Genomic DNA, 19,310 nt, shown 5'->3' with positions numbered 1-19,310 from the left:
TGTTTAGAATGTATTTTAATTTACATTTTATAATCTCGACATGTTTAAATAAATAATTGGTGCAAATCATAAGTAAACACAAAATAAGGACTAAAAAGCCACAAGCACCCCTTGTCACATGTTCTCTATTGATCTACAACTGAGCTGTCCTTTGGGGTTTCAAAGGGAGTTGTGAAAACCAACAGAAATAGATCACATTGATACACATGTCATACACCTTGTAAGAGATGATTACTCATAGCATCCCTGATAATGAGTCTGCTTAAAGACCCAGCATCGACCCACACACCTCAAGTGTACAACTAGTAAATGCTGTGAGCTCATCAGTGCGCATTCAAGTGTTTGTGTGTGTGTGTGTGTGTGTTTTACGTTTTAAGTCACGTAGGTGACTTTGTGTGGGTTTAGCCTCGACCGTACATTCATGAATGGAGTGGATTTATTATGTGAAAACACAAATCCTGCAACACTGCTGTACCATCTACATATACGGGGTCATAGATTTTATACTGGAAATAACACGTAGCTGGAAATTTCCGCAGCAGACGTCGATCAAACTGGAGCTTTAAGATGCCGCTCTAACATTCAAGTAACACAAGTAACAATAAAGCCAGTTTCAAACACATGGACACATGACTGTGTTGTCAAAGTATGTATGTATGTTTTATGTGTGCATGCATAAAGGTGTGAATATACGTGTCCTGGAGCTGATAACACAGGACGCCTTTGCTTTCTAAGCGATATCTCACCTGCTGTAAGAAAGAGGAGAGCAACTGTAGCCTCTGCTGTTGCTCCAAGTCACTCTGTCCTTCCTGACACACACATGCGCACACACACACACACACACGACACAGAAACACACAAACCAAGAAAAAAAAAAGGGGGTGGCACAGAGAAAGAAGGGAAAACATGGATGAGGGACGGAGAAGGACAACAGTGATCGTCACGCAAATACATGGTTATGAGAGGAAGGTGAGAAGATGAAGAGGATAATAAAAAAAGAAGAAGAAAGAAAAAGAAGTGCATCCAAGAGCAGACCGACATTACAGCCCGAGCAGCGTAAACACGAAAGCAAAGCATGAGCTACTGAATGGTTACAAATCATCATCTGTATTCAGATGATGATTTGTCCTAACTTCCCACTTTGGGTGCTTGTAAATGGCACAAACAGTTTTCTCTCTTCAAGTCTATAAAAAAAAAAAACCTGCTGTAGTAGTGTCTGAGAGAGCTCCTAAGCTGAACGAAGAGATTAAATGTACACGCTTTGTTGGCAGCAGAACAGGCTTTGTTAGTGAATGTAAAATAAGTTACTAATAAAGAGGAGCATGAAGCACACATTCAGGTTAATCAGATACATTTACAATGTCTTACCTGGTTGTCTGATAGCACCCCCTCCTGGGATGAAGGTGTAATAGCAGGTGAACTTGCACTGGATCCGCTCCTGGAGACTGCCTTGTGTCCCACTTCCTTCTCCACTTCTCTTTTATGTTGTTTCTTACTTTGCCTGCTCGGCTTTCTTTTGTCTCCTCTCCTTTTTTCCTGGTTTTCTACCTTCTCTTCCAAACTTTCCACTCCTTTCTCTGACCTCTTCTCTCTAACTCTTCCTTCTTCTCTCACTGAAGAACTTTTTATTAGCCTCTCGCCTCTTTTCACCTCCTGTCCATTCAGCTGTTCCCCTGTTTCACTTACCCGCTGCCTTTCTCTGTCTGTTTCTTTTGGTCTCAGCTTCTCTCTCTGTCTGTCAGTTTCTTTGTCTGCAGCCCACTTTGTACACTCGTCTTCTGACAAGCTGCTGTCTTTGCTGTTGGCACAGTTGACCAGCTGGCTGAGTCTGGGTTGTAGTTCCTCTTCCAGAGAGTCTCCGGGCCCTGAGCTGCCGGGCAAATGCTGGCTTTCCAAAGAAAGAGTAAAGGGCTGAGAGGGCCGCAGTGCTGCTGAATTTGGGGTTTCTGTGTCCAAGTCTTCTGGCTCCAGTGCCATGGCATCTAATCTGAAGGTGTCTAGTGCAGCTGTGCCCCCGGGCAAAGTGTCAGATACCGGCTGTTCCTCCGACAAACCCCTCTTCCTAAGGACGTTGAGTAGGATACCACTGTTCTCCTTGAATGGTGAGAGAGGCACAGTAGCAGATACAAGTAAAGCTAAATAATCATAGAATAGCTATAACACCCTATAATGGAAGGTAACAGAAACCTGACATTAGACTACAGACTTGCTGAAGGTGCAGTAATATGGAACCTGAACTGTCCTATCAAATAAACAAATGTCATCTGCTGCCTCCCAGTGGTGAAAACGATATTTTACAGCCATTAAAAAAGATGTTTTCACAGGCACAGAGGGAATTTCATTTCATATGCGTGGTAATGTACCTGTACTAAGGGATAAATGGTCTGTGGACAGCTCTGGTCTTCAGGCCTGCACTGCTCGGCTGCTGACTCTCTCTTGCTTTTCCTGCGTCGCCGTGATCTTCTGACAGGGTCACTCTGTCTCTCCTCAGCCTCGCTGCTGTCTCCCATCACCTAGTAAGAATGATGGTACATGTAAGTACATTTACTCAATTAGCGTACTTACGCACAGAGTGTTTTACTTGTGTAATTTAATGTTCCAGCATTTTATACATCTGATCCAAACCATTGTTTCTACTTCCCTTCCCCATTACAGTTTAACAATTGCTAACAGTTATGTTACAAAGGGCAAATCTGACTGAACCACTAGGTTAAACTACCTGCACATCTGTAATAATAATCTAACAATGTAACATCATAAAATGTCACATTGCCAGTTTTTCCCCAGAATGAGTACTTTACCTTATTGTAAAGTATTAATTTACCTTAGCTACTAACTGTGGTATAAAATGGATGACTGTACTACACTATATAAGTATTAGAAAGTAAATATTTCTATCAGACTTTTTTGTACAGATTGTACAGATAATTCAGACAATTTAATCACCTTGGGGTTAAAGTTGACATCCAAAGCCTCAGAGTGGAGTGGATATGGAGAGAAGTTCTGGTGAAGGTGTTGGTGGTACAGGGGCTGGTGTTGAGGATGCAAGTGTGTGTCAGGTGCTCCTTTCTTTCTCAATAGATTTTGAGGAGGTTTACGAGGACAGGCAGACAGCACAGACGAGGCCTCAGAGTCTGAGTTGAGAGTCTCTGTGTTGGTGTACTGTCCAGAGGATGGTGAGGTTACAGGAAGATGCTGGGTGTACGTCCACTCTGGGTCGTGCTGTGAGTCCGTATAGTAAGTCTCATCTGACAGTTTGCGGCGGAACTGCCGCAATGCTCCACCCCAGCCGCCTTCATCGTCCTCCTCAGAGTCAGATCCCATCTCGTCGTACGCTGAGACAACTCCTGACTCCTTTTCCAACACGCTGAACACCAGGCTTTTCCTCTTGGTCAGCAGGCTGGGCCGAGACAGCTGAGAGCTGTGCAGGGCGATCCAGTTACCGTCTGGACTCTGGAGAACTGAGGATGCACCTGGATGAAAAACAAGCAAAAAGAGCAAGACTTTTTGTGTTGCATACTTCTTTAACTCTCAGATGGTGAAAAGTTTGAAAATCTAAAAACATGCATCTAAGATTTATACTGTATCTAAAATATTTTGTCCTTATCATTGATGACGAGGAAAATATTAGTGGTAAATTCTTAAGTTTATCCAAAATGTTAAGAAGAAGGAAGAGCTCTGTCTTTGTATATGAATGGAACATTTACTGGAGTTGTCCAGTCGATCCACACTCTTCCAGCTCGGTAGTGACGCAGCCTTGGCCTCCCTCTTCAGTGAAGCGTACTCCTGCAAGCCACTGCTAGCTCCGGCACCTTCCTCCTCTGGACCCTTCTCTGGGGAGTCGTCACTAGTGAGGGAGAACGCTGACTGTGATCGCTGCAAGCGCACACACACACACACACACACACACACACACAAATCACAGTCTGAGAGTAGTCTAACACATTAGAGAGAAAGATATTTGATACCTTACATAACTCATCACTTCTTATTTTAATTCTGGCTCTTCAGTCAGACTTTCAGACAAAGAAGCTCGAAACACCGTAGTCAGTAGTCAGAAGTCGGAGCTGTTCAAATTCTGGCTGTAATACACACGTCTTATCAGCAGGTAGCGCTAAAAGACCACTAAATAACTAGCCAGCCAGGCTGCTCTACCAGTACCACAAACGGCACAGAAAGTTCTTGTCTTGTCTGCCGAATGACAAGAGTCTATTTAGGCCTAAGATTCTGGTTAGATGAGGGTGGTTTCCTATTATACAGTCAATGTTCTAAGTGTAGATTTAAAAGCTGCTCAACTGAGAAGAAGAGGGACAATATGGAGGGATTTAAAAGGCCCAAAGTTCCTATGGTGAACAATCAGTGTATCTAAAGAAAGTTTTGACTTAACATCATCTGTACATGTGTGTTCAGCTACAGACTGAACTGTCTAGATGGGAAAAAAAAGCAGCAATTCTTACTGTACAACTGAAAGAAAAAATGTTAAAGCAGTACTGATGTGAGTGTGTAAGCTTTGTGTCTAATTGAGTGTGTTTACACAGCACTGATAAACGGGGCCTGTCCCACGGTGGGCTGAGCAGTAGAGGAGGATCCCTTCGTATTTCACAGGACTTTGATCTTAGCTAAGTAAAACAGTAGGAAACGCGGTGGAGATGCCCGGGGAGTGCAGGTTTGATGTTTCCTTCAAACACGGGACTATGACAAATCTCCACGAGTCCCTGCTGACTAATAGTGTGAACCACCGCCAGGTGTGTGCGTTGGTCTCGCTCTGTGTGTGTGTGTGTGTGTGTTTGTGTACTGCTGATTCATCTATAAGGGTTTCTCTGTGTACTATAAACTCTGTCTCTGTCTATGTGTCTGTTAAATCTTTGTGTAGCTGCCATGTTATTTGTGCTTCCGTAAGAACTGGCTCGTTTAGCCATCGCTGAAATGCAGACTGTCGTCTTTTGGCTTTTCTTCTCTTCAAGTAATTAATGAGAATCAATTCATAGTTAGTTCAAATAACTACACCACTTTTCATGATTTGCTTATGCCAATTCTTCATCATTAGCCACACACTTTTGGTCCTATTATACAGTGTCACAGTCTATTTCCTCCTCCTCTCCTCTCTATCTCTGCCAAGTCCAAACAATATTCTGAATTAATTTTTATAATTTTAATCTGCATCTGGCTTTGTAACACAATTAAAATACAAATCGTGCTGACAGATATGAGGATATCTTAATTCTGGATGTATTACAGCTATGTATTAATTTCAAGTGAATCCCACTTGTGATCATTAGCTTTCATTACAATAACAACACAAACCACAGAAGACACCAAAATGAAAAAAAAAAAAAAAGAACCAAATGGGACCACGTAGACAACACAAATGTGACTGGTGTTACTGAGTTAAAGTTGCAACATTCCTGTGTTTTCCAAACCTGGCAAACACACTGAGACAATGGCCGGTCCACCCGGAGCACATACCAAAATACAGACAGAGGAACTTTGTACTATATGTGCTGTGAAATGATGTGAGGAATGTCCAGCTTGTACACGGGAAAAAACCCAAACCACTGTTCTGTAAACACATGGTGCATGATAAGGATCAAATGCTTTGGTCAAGACTCAGCACTTTACACCCACGGTTTCTGCTTCAGTGAAAATGGTAGACTGTCTCACCAAAAGGGTGTAGGTGGACTTGAGGGGGTCCTGTGGTCCTTGTGAAGAAGAGTGAGGTTGAGATGGAGAGGGCAGGTCACTGGGCTGGATCAGGGACTGCGGCTGAGGCCAGACAAAGTCATACTCAGTTTGCATCTCTGAACGCTTCCTCCTCTGGATTATCTGAGACACAAAAACAGGAGGGAGAAGAGAAGAGATGCTGTGAGGTATGTAAGCTCATAACAAGCTTTATTCAAATAATAAATGCAAATTGGAAGCTGAAAATACCACCCCGTCACAGCATTTTAGCCATGAATTAGTTGTTATAATGAAACTCTAAAACCACTAATCCACTTTCCATTTTCATGCGTCAACAACCTTAAAGTGGAGATAAATAAAAACAACAACAAAAAAACACATTTTTAATTTAAGACTCAGTGGCCAACAAACGTTAATTAAAGCTCAAACGGCTGCAAACTTTGTGTCTACTTGCTATGTGTCTGGTCGTCTGCGAAGTAGAAGATATGATTAAAAGGTCTAATTTGAATTTTAATAGAGTGGTCAAATATTATAATCTAGATTCTGGTGAATTGATATCTTTTTTTAAACAATTTCCTTTTCTCAAATAATGCTGTTATCCTGAATTCAAAAAGAACTTGAATGTTCTGTGTTCTGCAACCAAAATGTAAAACCAATGCAAATGCTTTTCTTCAACGTGATATCCTCCTACTGATATGTCAATCAAACTGTCAAAGCGAGGTGGGAACCAGTCTTATGCATTTAAATTTTAATTTTCCAGCGTGTATTTACATTTAAATATAGTTCACTACACTTAATCCTTTCTTATACAGGGAGAAGAGTTAACTGCAAAAACAAAAAATACAGTGCTTTCTTCCTCAACCTACTTTTTGTACAATTGTTGTGGCAAGTTCTTCTATGAGTTCTTCTTTGTGGTCCCGCAGATACCGAGCCTCATTCTGCTTCTCCTGCACGCGCACACACACACACACACACACACACACACACACACACACACACACACACACACACACACAGGTTAACATACATTATACTGTGTCTACTGATGCTGACACCAAGAGGGAGGCGAGAGGAGAGGAGAAGTAAAAGGCTGTGACATAGGAAGAGCGAATAGGGAAGAGAAGAGTGAAGGGCAGGGAGGACATACGAAATACTGTAGAAGACAAGCGATGAAGGGGGAAGAGGAGAGAAGAAGTAGACGAGAGGGACGTCTCACCAAGCTGTCACTGAACTCCTCTGCTTTAGTGATGGCCTCCTCTATAGCCTCCTCAGCAACACGCAGGGCGACTGTGAGCGTCTCTGCCATACTGTGTCCTGACATCACATACATAGACATGGAACATACATTTACTGCACCATCTGTGAGACATGTACAAACTCCCCTAACACACATACTGTACCTTCCTCTGCTCAGTTTGATTACTTCACACTGTCAGTCTCCTAGAGCTGGGGGCAAAGCTCTGGGGACTCTGTCTTAAAAAATACTGGATGAATTGCTGTGGATTTTTGTGCAGACATTCATAGTGTCCCTAAAGATGCCTTGTGTGATTCCTAATAACTTTTTCTATAGAACCACCAAGAATCTGACATTTGTCATTTTGAGTGAAATAGCACATCTACTGTCAGTTATGGATTGCCTTGACATGTGGTATAGATATCTGTGTTTCCCTCACTTTTGACTTCCGACTGGAATTTGGCACACTGATTTAACCAGCTCATGGATGCATCAAGGTACTTAAAATGAAAATACATAAATCAAATGAAATACTAAGAATGCTGCAGCCTAGAACTACAGTCGATCAAACTAAATGACAGGAATTGTGACATTGCCAGCTTGTTTTAGCTCTGACTGGCTCAAATTACTCAACACAGCCTTTCTGTGTGATGTGCAAAGACATGCTATCTAATGATAGCATGTCACGAGCAAAGGGATTTCAAGGAAAAGGGAGAGTGGTGGAATAGGGAAGACAGACTCGTACCACTGTAGGAATAGTTTACTGAGTCCGATGCAGGTTTGTCTAATCACCCGTCTAATGGGTGCACATTAGCCAGCACTTAACTTGGACCTCCTCTTCAAGTGAAATAATTTTTTTCTAACTAACCCATTAACCAAAGGAACATGCTGCAGGTGTGGTCCATTTAAACTCAGCAGTTGGAAAAAACACAAAAAAACAAAACAGGTCCAACCAACACGTAGTAAATGTTTGTTTGTGGGCTTCTCAAGAGCTGCTATTATCTAAGTGGTTGATTTTGATCAGTGCATAAACAACTCATAATTACAGGCAAACAGATGAAATTAGATTTGTCGTTATATGAGGCTATTCTGTTGTTTGTGTAGTTACTTGCATATGAAGGTGCATGTGAAAATGGAACAATTCAAAGTGCTGTCAGTGGCGTGTGGGTGGCTACAATTTTTTGTGCGCGTTTGTGTGTGCACCTGTACAAGAAGGCAGCCTGTCAGTGCTTTTACACCGCGTGTATCCGGTGGGATTTATGTTTTGTGTGTATGTGTGTACATGTTAATTTGTGTGCATTGTAGCGTTTAAAGGAGGAATGTCTGTGTGGAGCAATTAATTTTGGTGTTGTGTTGCACTGATTCCACCCTGCACACATGGCCTTTACAGAATGGTCTCTACTTGTTAAGGCAACCATTACTGGGCAATAAACATCAGAGCTCAACCTTTTAAGAAAATGGAAAAAATGGACAAATGGGGAAAAAAATCAATATGGCTAACGCCACAGGCAAGAAAGTGCCGTCAAATGGAAAAGATAATGTCAATTATAATTGTGGCAGGAATTACCCAGCTGAACTGCCTTAAATCGCTGCCCGTTCATCACCACATCTCTCACCTTCACTCTGTTTGTAGAAGACGGAGTCACTGCCACAGAAGCTGCCATCGTTGTCGTTGCTTCCCTCGTGAATACTGCTTTCTATTAAAGAGAAACACAAATTAATAAATAGATAAAAACGGCAGACATGCAAATATTCTGCATATCATATCACATAATAATGCAGCAGTATACTTTTTTTTTTTTACTCTCTTGCCACATTCAAAGTTGGTTATACTCTGCACACAATACCACAGAATCCCTTTTTGTGTTCCTGTCAACTGTATTCCCAACTCCATTTTGTCATTTTGACACTTGTTTTGCTTTGTTAGTGTGACTTGGTGCCTTACCCTACTGTGCATGAAAAGAAAACAAAAAACAAACAGAGAAAATGACAGAAAATGACAATTCACGAATTCATCTGATAATTCCATTTGCCTCTCAAACAAATCACACTGGCTCTTCAAACAGGCATTTTTCCCTCAGAGCAGATAAGCATCACCACATAGTGTGTGTGTTTTTTTGTGTGTTTTCTTTATAATTCAGATCACGGCTCTTGCGAATTAGTGCCGTATTTGTCCAAGTAACTTTCATTTTAAACTCACAAAGCAACATTGAAATTTTGTTATATAATTCTAAGACGGGTCTACTTTCAGAGCAGGGGTGGAGAGAGTAACCAGCGAAAACCCAAACAGGGTGTAGTGGTTGCAACATGCCCGCCTTCAAAACCACATATTCCCTCAGTGGCCCATTAACTCCTGTTAGATATCTCTCCTGTGGCTCCAATTGATTGTGGCCTCTTCATCAGTCCAGCTGTAAAAACGAGGAGTATACTTGGCCAGCTTGTTAAGACAAGCTGTGAAAGGACACAGGAGAGGGATCTGCCAGACCACCAAGGTTGAATATGAAAGAGGGGAAAAGGGATGTTAAGTCCATTGACCGACCACGCTCCAGGTACATTTCCATCTCAACCCCGTGACCATAGTGCATACTCTTTCTCCATAATGGATCCAGACTAAACACAAGAGTGCACTGGGTCCAGTTCCATTTCCATCCTCTAAATGGGGCCAAACCAAAACCAAACCTAGGACTTGCTCCAAGGCTTCAGTTCTTACTGCTGACAAAACACAAGCCCAACCAAACTCCATGGTTCCTGTCCTGATGCTTCTGCCATAAATCTAGTCAAAAGTGTCCCGTTGCTGCTCCTGCTGGACAGGCGATTCGGACAGGTGACTCTGGCTGCACAGAGACAGTTGCATGCTCCCGTGGGTTCTGGACCCCACCAAGAAAATGGCCCACCATTGCAAAGACATCACTCTTCCACATGACGGTGTTGGCACTGGAAGCAGACCTGGTATCTCCCACATACATATATTTTGCAAATAACAGCAATAAGTCATTTCAGAAATGGTCCAAACCATGAAAGTATGAAGCTAAGCAAACAAAAACAAACGCATTTCTTCTTTTTTCCCTTGCCATCAGCAGTAACACAGCCAGCTGTCAGATATGTTGTACTATTTCAGTTTTACTGCGAGATGAATGGTTGTTTTAGCAACATTTTAGTGCAAAGCTTGTAAGCCAACAACCACAAACTCATACATTACTTTACTTTGACATGCAGTGACATGCTGAACTCAGACAATATGTTATGCTTTTCTACCTATATAACTAGAAGCAACAGCTGCAATAACAGCAGCCTAGCATCCATCAGAAGGTAGGTGAGGTGGATAATCACTTTGAGAAATGTGTATTGAATTTCATGCTTTCCTGCATATCTCCATTCACAGCCCCAGTCATCCCAGTTGCCTCATGGTGTTACAAGCCCCTAAACCATTATACGCTTCACTCCTAGGGTCGTCTCACTCCGACATTCAGTGGAGCTGTACTGTTCTCGCTTGGTTAGAGCTGAATTATAGTTTCCAACCATGTTGAGGGAGACAATAGGTGAGGAAATTACCTGTAGCAGCTCAGGACAATGTAGACACAAAGGGTGTGCTGTCGGAGAAAGTGAGCTGCCTCGCAAGGATCAGTCGGGGGGGGGGGGGGGGGGCAGGTTATTCAGCGCACACACACACACACACACACACACACACACACTCGCACAGGGAAGCTGAGACACAAATATTCAGCATCATCAAGACTTGACCACCTGTCAGTCATACGGATGCAGCCTGTAGCATCTCATACTGTATGCCTCTGACCACCTGTAAGCCAGCACAGTTCACGTAATTCTAGTGCTCATTGCCTTCCACTCTCTTAGCTATGATTTGTTCTTCACCCACTCCTGAGGAAAATATCAGGCACCACTAGTGACTTGTTTTTTTTTCTATTTGGTGCAGGGCATGTAGAATCTACTGGGTTTTGTGCACTTTTTTTGTTAAAAACAGCAGCTTGGTTCATCTCAAAACAAGCTCGATGACAGCAGTGAGACATATCTTTCAGGCTGTGAAACTAAAGCAACGAGCTGAAGGATGCAGAAAAGCTCTTATGAGCACATGGGACCTGCAGTCAGGTGAAATTTTTCTTAAGGTATCTCTTTAAATTACACATCGTCTTCATGGAAATATATTGACTGTATCAGTGTTAAGTAAAGGAAGTCAATACTTCTGCAGCATTTGAAACACCACTCATGATTAAATGTGGTTAAATTATGCACTTCATTAGGCTTTACAGCCTTTTTAGGATGATTTTAATTGCCAAAGGGGGACATCACTTCACTGTTTTGTTTGTTGTTCTTTCCATCCATGCCTGCTGTTCACCCATGAGTCATCTAACAAGGCAGCAACGATACAATGACTAGTGAGACACAACAGAGTGACACATTTGTCATTAGCTGGCCTTGAATGGCACTGCCGCTCTCTGTGTGTGTGTGTGTGTGTAAATCCAGTACATTCCTTCTCACATCCAACTTCTGTATTTTCTCTCACCATGACCATCGTCTCACCCTTGCTTCTCACCATTTGCCATTCCGCCACTTAGGGGAGTGGAGGAGGAAACCGGTCGATATCGCCATGGCAACTGCACCGAAGACAGCGGTGGCCTGCATTTGTGAAGATGTCTGAGTGAGTGTGAGTGTTGTTTTGTGCATGTGAGTGAAAGGACTACATTACTTTTCTGGTGAGAGACACCAGCCACATGTTTGTATCAGTATTACCTTGTTTATAACTGCTTGTGTCAATGTGTCATTAAAAAAATGTCTGTGCTATGCGACAGTAAATTAAACTTTCTTTATTAGAGACACTCACTATAATAAAACGGGTTAAAAAAAAACTGATTTCAGATTGATAATGAATCAATCGTCTCTATCTTGCTTTGTTATTAATGGATGTATTTGTCATACCTTGATGGTTCATATAAATCTATACTATCAATGTGTTGGTAAAAAATAGTGCACATGTAAAGAGCTGTTTAACTCAACTGTGAGGATTTAGAGAGCTCCACATAGAGCATGAATGTGCCACAATTGTGCTCACATAAAAAGGATAAATATATATCAATTAATTGTATATTAGCAGTGATTTTAGACATAGATTATAGATAAATCACTGCTGGTTGTCTCTCTCCACCTTTTAGTGACTGTTTCTCCGCCTTGAGTAGCAACAGCTACTCTCCTAGGTTCAGGTTCCAGGTCTGCTCCTTCTGAAGACTTCAAGCATTTCTCAATATGGAAACAACAAGGCCACATCTATCCAAGTACAGATCACATAATTGTGTGATAGTGTTCTTGCTCCGTCTGTTTAATAATACTTCAGAAGCTGACCCATGGGGACATGAGATAGCCAAGTATGTCAATATGCATTGCACAATAACCAGTGCTGAGGGTGGATATATTAAGTCAAAGACCTGTTATAATTTTGTTTTGTTTTTATCAGATGTTTGTTATTATGCCTCTTTATTAAATGTTTATATTACTTCAGATGAGATGGCAGATTTGAATGTGGTCTGTTTATCCAAATAATGCCTGTTGTAGAAATTTGTCATAATATTTTCATAGATGCTAATGTAAGCATACTGTAGCTAGGTGACAGGCTCAATGTATTCAGTATGATACAACTGCAACATCAAAACTTCAGTTCAACATTTCCCACTTATATAATTTGGACCAAATGTACTGTGTACATGTGCAATGTGGGTATTGTGCTGAATAAAAAAAAATCAAAGAAAGAAAGTGAGAGTATATTATTAAATGAGCCAGTAAAGCTACACTTGGATCTGAAATTCCTGAAGTGCCAGCAGCAACAGCAGGAGGAAGGAACGTCCAGACGGTTTCCTTTCAATTACAATGCAGCATCTGGCAGCACACACAGTCTCATAACTGTCCTCAGAACAACGGCTGAACCGACAGGATGTCTGTTTATATCACGACAGGCTGGGTAGTAGTGGAAAGTAAATAAACTCGTGCTCAGTTCATTTGTCTCTTTAATTTGGGAAATAAGAGTTTTATTAACCTGTGTGTAGTTGATGCCAATGTAATTTAAATCAGTAATAAAAATAAACTGCGAGTCAAGTCAAAGCAATCTTTCAGAAGTAGAAATTATTTCAGCCATATTACGGACCATCCATTCACAAATGTGTGTTTATGAATGTACAGACCAGGCCTTGGTCCCAAGGCAAACGTGGCCTTTAAAGTTCAACTGATGGAGGTGGTATGAGAAAATAAGAAACTAAGTGTCTCCAATAAATCATATTGGCTTTTAATATTCCATTTTTTAAATTCTGATTATAAATGTCACTCTTTTTTGACACGCAAAATGAGAACCATGCTGCAGAAAACAACCACAAATGCAGTCTAAGGCTGTGGAAAACATTCATCATGCAGCCAAGATCAGTTTGGGATTTGTTGAAATAGCACCATTCTCTTATCCGTTTCCACCAAAACAGGTATGTGGTTATATTACAATTATATATACCGTATGTTTCAATGTATTTACTACGAAAAACCTCATACAGAGTGTTAATACCCTAAACTCCTCTAAAAACCAGATCTGACTGTGATTACAAATGTACAGATAAAGTCAGCACTGACTGCTAAAGGTCAGATTTTTCAGTAAATCCTCTAAATTCTATGCACATGTCCAAAAACGTGTATATGTGTGTCATTGAACAGAAATGGATCAGACCAACATTGTGTGCAATGCTTACTCTGCTTGACAGGAATGTTTCTCATGCAAAATCCTCAGATCCTTTTCTATTGTCCTCATACCACCACAGTTATGAAACCAAAATAGTCTTCATTTAATGAAAACATTTGTGCTAATGAGGCTAGAAAAAGTATGTTAAATAACCGGAGCAAAGTTTGTTGGAGGAAGAGGTCATGGTGGATGGGGGCGATACCAAATGACAATGACGATGGTTTATGTTGCTACTGTATTTAGTTGCTATTATAACCCCATTCATGAATCTTCCCTAAACCTAACCTGGCACACTCCCTGCTTATTATAGTAACCATAACATCAAAAGCCTGCGACGTGATAAAAGCCTACTCAGCCGGATCGGCAGAGTTGGGTCCCAGTATATAAACTGAGATAACAGCCGTTTAATGGGGTGATAACATTCAAAGCAGGTACAATAAATCTCAGGAATTAACCTGCTATGGCTATCTTTAGCCTGTAAGAACAAAGAGTAAAAAAAATACTCAAAGTTGGGGCAGGAAGATTTTGTTTGTATGCTGATTTATTGATTTATTAAGTTATTCATTTTGTTGTTGCATTTACACTGTGTGGTCATCAACACATCTTCCATGATTAAGGTGAAAACCTCTCTTGGGGACACATGCAGAGCAACACTCTCACTTTTGTGGTATAGTATTTCTTACAGGTCACACAGCGGAAGCAGGTGACGGACATGAGAGTGCAAATCGCTTCCTCCCGTTTGAAGGTCGTTCTGTCTGGGAACATGATAGATGTAAAGCAGTCACATCTTTCTCACCAACTGTCACGTCAGCTGACATCTCACACTTGACTGAACTGATTTCACTAGCGTTTGCCCCTCAGTGGCAAATAAGAATAATGAAACATTTTTTACTAGCACGTGTGTAAAATATTTCGCCTATGGATGGGGACAGTTTTATGAGAGTGTTTTTCATTCTGTGGCTGCATGAAGAGAGGAACCCCACATTAAGACCCTAACAGATTTTCTGTGCTACATAATAAAAAGAATCAAAATAGACCAAGCGAGATGGTGCAACATCAGTTTGTTAATGAGCAACATCTTCATGTAATTGATTTTTTTACAATTATGGGATTTACTTACTGAACTACAATCTCATTATTTCTGGTCAATTAAAAGCACATAAGTCTTACACCTTGACAGTCAGATAGTTAGTGGGAGTGGCAACAAGAGTATTTGAGAATTGGAAGAGGTATAATCTGTTGGGCTCATGTCAGCTGGGCGACCAGCAGCCGAGTCATATAATCCTTCCTCCTCCTGCCCAGATGATGTAAGAGAGGAGAGGGGAGGAGAGAAGAAAATAGAGGAAGGCAGAGAGCCAGTGATCATCGGAGCAGGGGGGGAGGAGGGCGAGGCGGCTAGATGATCGGAGGGGGGAGAGAAGTGGAGAGGAAATCAGAAAAGTGGAGGTTTAGAGGGACAATCATTTCGTTCACTTATACAACAAAGCAGGAACTAAAGTCACAACAAAATCGTGCTTGTCCTGAAAAAGCTTCTTACCTACCAAAGGAAACTGCACCACGAAGATATTTTATGAAAAATGTCAGAAATCCTGTCAGTGGGAAATCCAGCCATTACTGGATTATGACTGAGTCAAACAGTCTTGCTATAATAATGTCAAAAGCATTAAAGCCACTTCAAAGCTCAGCTCTTTATGTTCTTGCTCTTGTTTTATTATTTCATTTTTAAACATTCACACACCTTTTATCAGTTTCTGCATTGCCTGGACAGCGTGAGCACTTTTAATACCTTCAGCTGTCTTATAAGTATTTATGTGTTGAGCTTGGTTTTTCACGTCTTGTTCTTCATGCTAAATGATGTAGGACAGTCAAACTTTAAAATCTACCACCTCACAGTTTTGCTACATTATGATAACCTCCTTTCAGACCAGTATGGCAGTAATAACAGACCTTGGCATACTGATTTCTTCTGATTATGATGCCATTAACTTTGCCAGCGTCACTTAACCCTACAAACTGTACACAGTGTATTTCTAAGCATCCCTCATTTCAACTTCATCCTGTTTTGTCAAGTAAAGTCTGACTCATTTATCTCACCCCTTTAATTCAGTGTACAAGGGTAGCAGTCACAGACATGGGTAGATTGGGTCAAACAAATGATATCTGGAGGCCACAATTCACTGAGGAGGCAAAGTGGCCGGAGCCGCCACAGGGAGCGGGCAAGCTCAATATCACAAATGACAGAGTCACACACATCAAGCACCAACACTGTCACCAACATATCAAACCCACAGGTGCACGAGCAACAAAAAAAAAAGTGTGTGTGTCTGTGTGTGTGTGGATGTGTTTGTCAAACATCTTTGTTTCTACATGTCAGTGCAAAGTAATTAAGTGAATCAATCAGCGTGAGAACAAAATGTGTGAAATTAAGTGAGGGATCATTTAACAAAGCAAACTAATGAGTAGTCAAGTGAGCTTGTCTGTTTGCACTAAACATCCAACTAAATCTCACATATCTCAAAAACATTTTTCTTTTTTTTTCCTTTCAAATTGAAAAATGAGTAATAGAAGTCTCTAGACAAAACAACAAAACGACTTGCTGACTTGATGAATCACATCTTGACACAACATTGCAAAGAGACACAGGGCAACCAGACACAATGGGATGCAGAGGAGCATGATTCAGGGTTAAAAACAGTAAACTAATTTCATATATACAGAGGCCATTGACAGCTGAAATTGAAGTGAATGAAGTTACCTGGGAGGTCAGAGAGCGCTCCTCTCTCAATGATGTGCTTTCTGTACAGGGTCTTCAAAACCTTGGCGCTGCCGAACCTCTTGAAGCGACTCTTGACATTGTTATAATACCATTCAAGGGACTGCGTTCTAAAAATCCTGCAGACGAGAGAGAAAAAAAGGAGGAAGGGAAGACAACATGATGTTAAATCAAAAAGAACAGATGGCAAATAAACTGGCAGAAATCAGAATTAACTATAATTACACCAGGATTATAACTTTGAGTTGCAGCCAACTCTTGCTCAAGTTGAGTGTGTTTTAATTATTGTAGTGTAGATAACCAGACCCTACAGAGATTTTCTGTCATTTAAAAAAAGGGCCTGAAGCCTTTCTTGTAGATAACAGCCATTAAAATAAAAGTCTTACAGTACTTTTAATATAGGTTGGTGCTTGCTGTCATATTTAAAGCCCTGCTCTGTGAACTGAAGCAAATAATAGGCTTTTTAAGGAGATTCAGTGGTGCTGCTCTCTCTCTCTTTCTACAGAGCTATTATGCAGAATCCAAGATGTGCATTGTGTCTCTGACTGCAGTGAATGCTTGGGTTTTCAGATGTGACGTTGCATCATTTTCCTGGCTTTTCCTCGCTGTTTTTATCTCCCTCTGGGCCTGAGGAAAAAGGCACAGAAATTAATCTGGAAGAGCAACGCGGCGTTGAGGAGGCATCATTCAAGACAACAAAACAAATAGGTTCCATCTATAGTTCGGTATGAACTGTAGCCAAAAGGAGTCATCTTTGCACAAAAAAAAAAACATGTTGAAGAAGTGCAGCGCGGGTGGAGTGCAGATTTTGTTATTTTTGCTTGAGTAGCATGCACAGCCACACCTACCCAATTGCAGCTTACGTATACAACAGACACAATTTAGCCCAGTCCATACTTCTGTGACAAACTTTTGAAATGCAAAGTGGTGAGAAATCCAAAACTGTGCCCAGTTATGGGAATTAAGCTGTGATTGAAAGAAATTACTGAATGCGAGTCACAGCCAATTTAAGAGTCTATTTATAGTATCTGAAGAGGAATGAAGCATGACATTGCGTCCCCAGAGTGATCGGATCTAAAGAAGAGAAGAAGGCGAGTGGAGTGGATAAGGAGAGGCTTTCAAGCAAGAGCTGCATTGCTGAATGAGCTTCTGCAAATACACATTTCATAATGAGGCTGTGAGTTTCCTTAATGCTCGACTGCTGCATGAATAAGTAAGAGGGGTTCCTGTAGATGGTCTCCTGACGCTGGGTCTGCCTTCCCTCCATCATCTCTTCATTTGCCTTTGCTCAGAGTTGGATGGAGCCTTAGGGACCAGCACCTCCCTTCATATTTTTACCTCCAGTCTCTTTATCCTCTATACAATACATCAGAAGATAGATTTTGATCACTAAAATTTAAGTCTAAATAAAATATATAGAAGAATATGTAGAAGAAGTGCAATGAAAAAGTACCTGGCTTTACTGATTTTCCACCTCTCATAGCAAAGGGAACTATTAGCATAATTGACTTTCTGAGCCTTCTAATGAATTAGTTGAGCTTGTGCTGAAGCTGTGTAGAGATGGGAGAGAAGTGCAACAGGAGAATAGCGGGGTGGGAGTGACTATAAAAGAACATGAAATAGAACCTATTCTCTTATGGAGACGTGCAGAGTGGCTATTCTTGTTAATAGAAAGAAGAAATTACTCAGACTGTTCTCACCTCCAGCGTTTGTTCAACGTGTCTGATGTTAGGAAATCTAAAACCCACAAGTTGTGAGTTGTAGAGACTGAAAAAACTGGAAGAGTTCTTTTTATCTAGTACAGTATTGTTTTCTTTATTATTGTGTATCAAGAATACATTTCTGCACACACAGACGTCACTATACACATTTACTATATATATTTTATGTCTTTCCTTTGATGGAGAAAAAAGAAATTGAAATGTAAGTCAAATGGAAATTTTTGCAAGTTGAAAAGAAAATGGGTTTAGTGTATGTACACAAATATATCTACACAAATATATCTATATACACACCTTCAAAGTACAGTGATAAGAAAAAAATCCCTGAAGGCAAATTTTATATTTACTCTCCAAAGAGAAGTCAAGTTGTGGCAAGGTCATGAGCAGCAACTGGAGGAGATTCTGTGTTTTGCACAATGACATTTAAGCAGGCTGCAAGCTATGGTGCAGAATCACATTTGACCGATTTAATGCTAATCTGCCCTGCCGTCCCTGACCTGTTGAACAAATATGTAAACTACAACCCAAATATGTACTCATCTGAAGAAAAACAAATGAGGTGAAGGTCTGTTAATATTGATTAATACCTTTAATAAGGACTATGAAACTGTCACAAACAGGAATTAAGGCCATTTCATCCACATATCCTGACACTTCTGCAGTTATGTATTTGTACATGCCAGAGCAGATTTGATACACAGTATGTAGGTTGTCATATACTGTTTTCATGTATTACTGTAAACGTATATGAATGTTGTAAGTATTGCTGCCATTGCTAAGTACAATTTATTGAAGTGATTCTTTGTTCCGTCTCTGTTTCTGCACGACTGCACTGAAGAAACACTTCTTATTTTATATTAGGCGTTGATATAATAGGACAAGGAACAAAGGACAAGGCTGTAGGTCAACTGCTAAAAAGCCCATGAGATCAGTAAACCTGGGCACAGACTTCCTAACCTGTTGGTACGATTTTAAACAGTGTCTGGTGTGCAGGAGGCAGGAAAACAACTCTCAGAGCAGCCGTTCTGTGCGATGGAATATCGATTGAATGTGTTTGTGATTAACATTCACAGACAGAAACATGAATATAAAAAGATCTCATTTGGCATAATATGGTTATCAGAGATGTACCTGTGGCCTTCTGTTCTCTCTGCCTCCTTTCGTTTCTTTTATTAT

The 19,310-nt window shown here is 40.8% G+C and overlaps 1 protein-coding gene across 4 annotated transcripts in view; it reads right to left on the bottom strand.

Annotated features, from left to right (window-relative positions):
• Positions 1 to 19,310, bottom strand: part of myrip (myosin VIIA and Rab interacting protein) — a 41,709-nt gene that overhangs the window by 7,328 nt on the left and 15,071 nt on the right. For 2 of the 4 annotated variants that reach the window (XM_026361444.1, XM_026361445.1), the window contains exons 1-9: positions 8,530 to 8,593; positions 6,896 to 6,993; positions 6,546 to 6,626; positions 5,662 to 5,823; positions 3,708 to 3,876; positions 2,947 to 3,473; positions 2,364 to 2,513; positions 1,369 to 2,094; positions 747 to 809 (exon numbers count right to left, since the gene is read on the bottom strand). In XM_026361444.1, coding sequence (XP_026217229.1) covers positions 747 to 809; positions 1,369 to 2,094; positions 2,364 to 2,513; positions 2,947 to 3,473; positions 3,708 to 3,876; positions 5,662 to 5,823; positions 6,546 to 6,626; positions 6,896 to 6,985 — 1,968 coding nt within the window. In that variant the 5' untranslated portion in view covers positions 6,986 to 6,993; positions 8,530 to 8,593. Of the gene's footprint in view, positions 1 to 746; positions 810 to 1,368; positions 2,095 to 2,363; positions 2,514 to 2,946; positions 3,474 to 3,707; positions 3,877 to 5,661; positions 5,824 to 6,545; positions 6,627 to 6,895; positions 6,994 to 8,529; positions 8,611 to 16,395; positions 16,533 to 19,310 lie in introns of those variants that run through there. The other 2 variants (XM_026361443.1, XM_026361447.1) reach the window with 2 other exon arrangements.

Source organism: Anabas testudineus, chromosome 2, assembly GCF_900324465.2.
Source record: "Anabas testudineus chromosome 2, fAnaTes1.2, whole genome shotgun sequence".
Taxonomy (NCBI): Eukaryota; Metazoa; Chordata; class Actinopteri; order Anabantiformes; family Anabantidae; genus Anabas; species Anabas testudineus.
The sequence above is the reverse complement of the archived record's forward strand: the minus strand, read 5'-3'. Positions and strand labels throughout refer to the sequence as shown.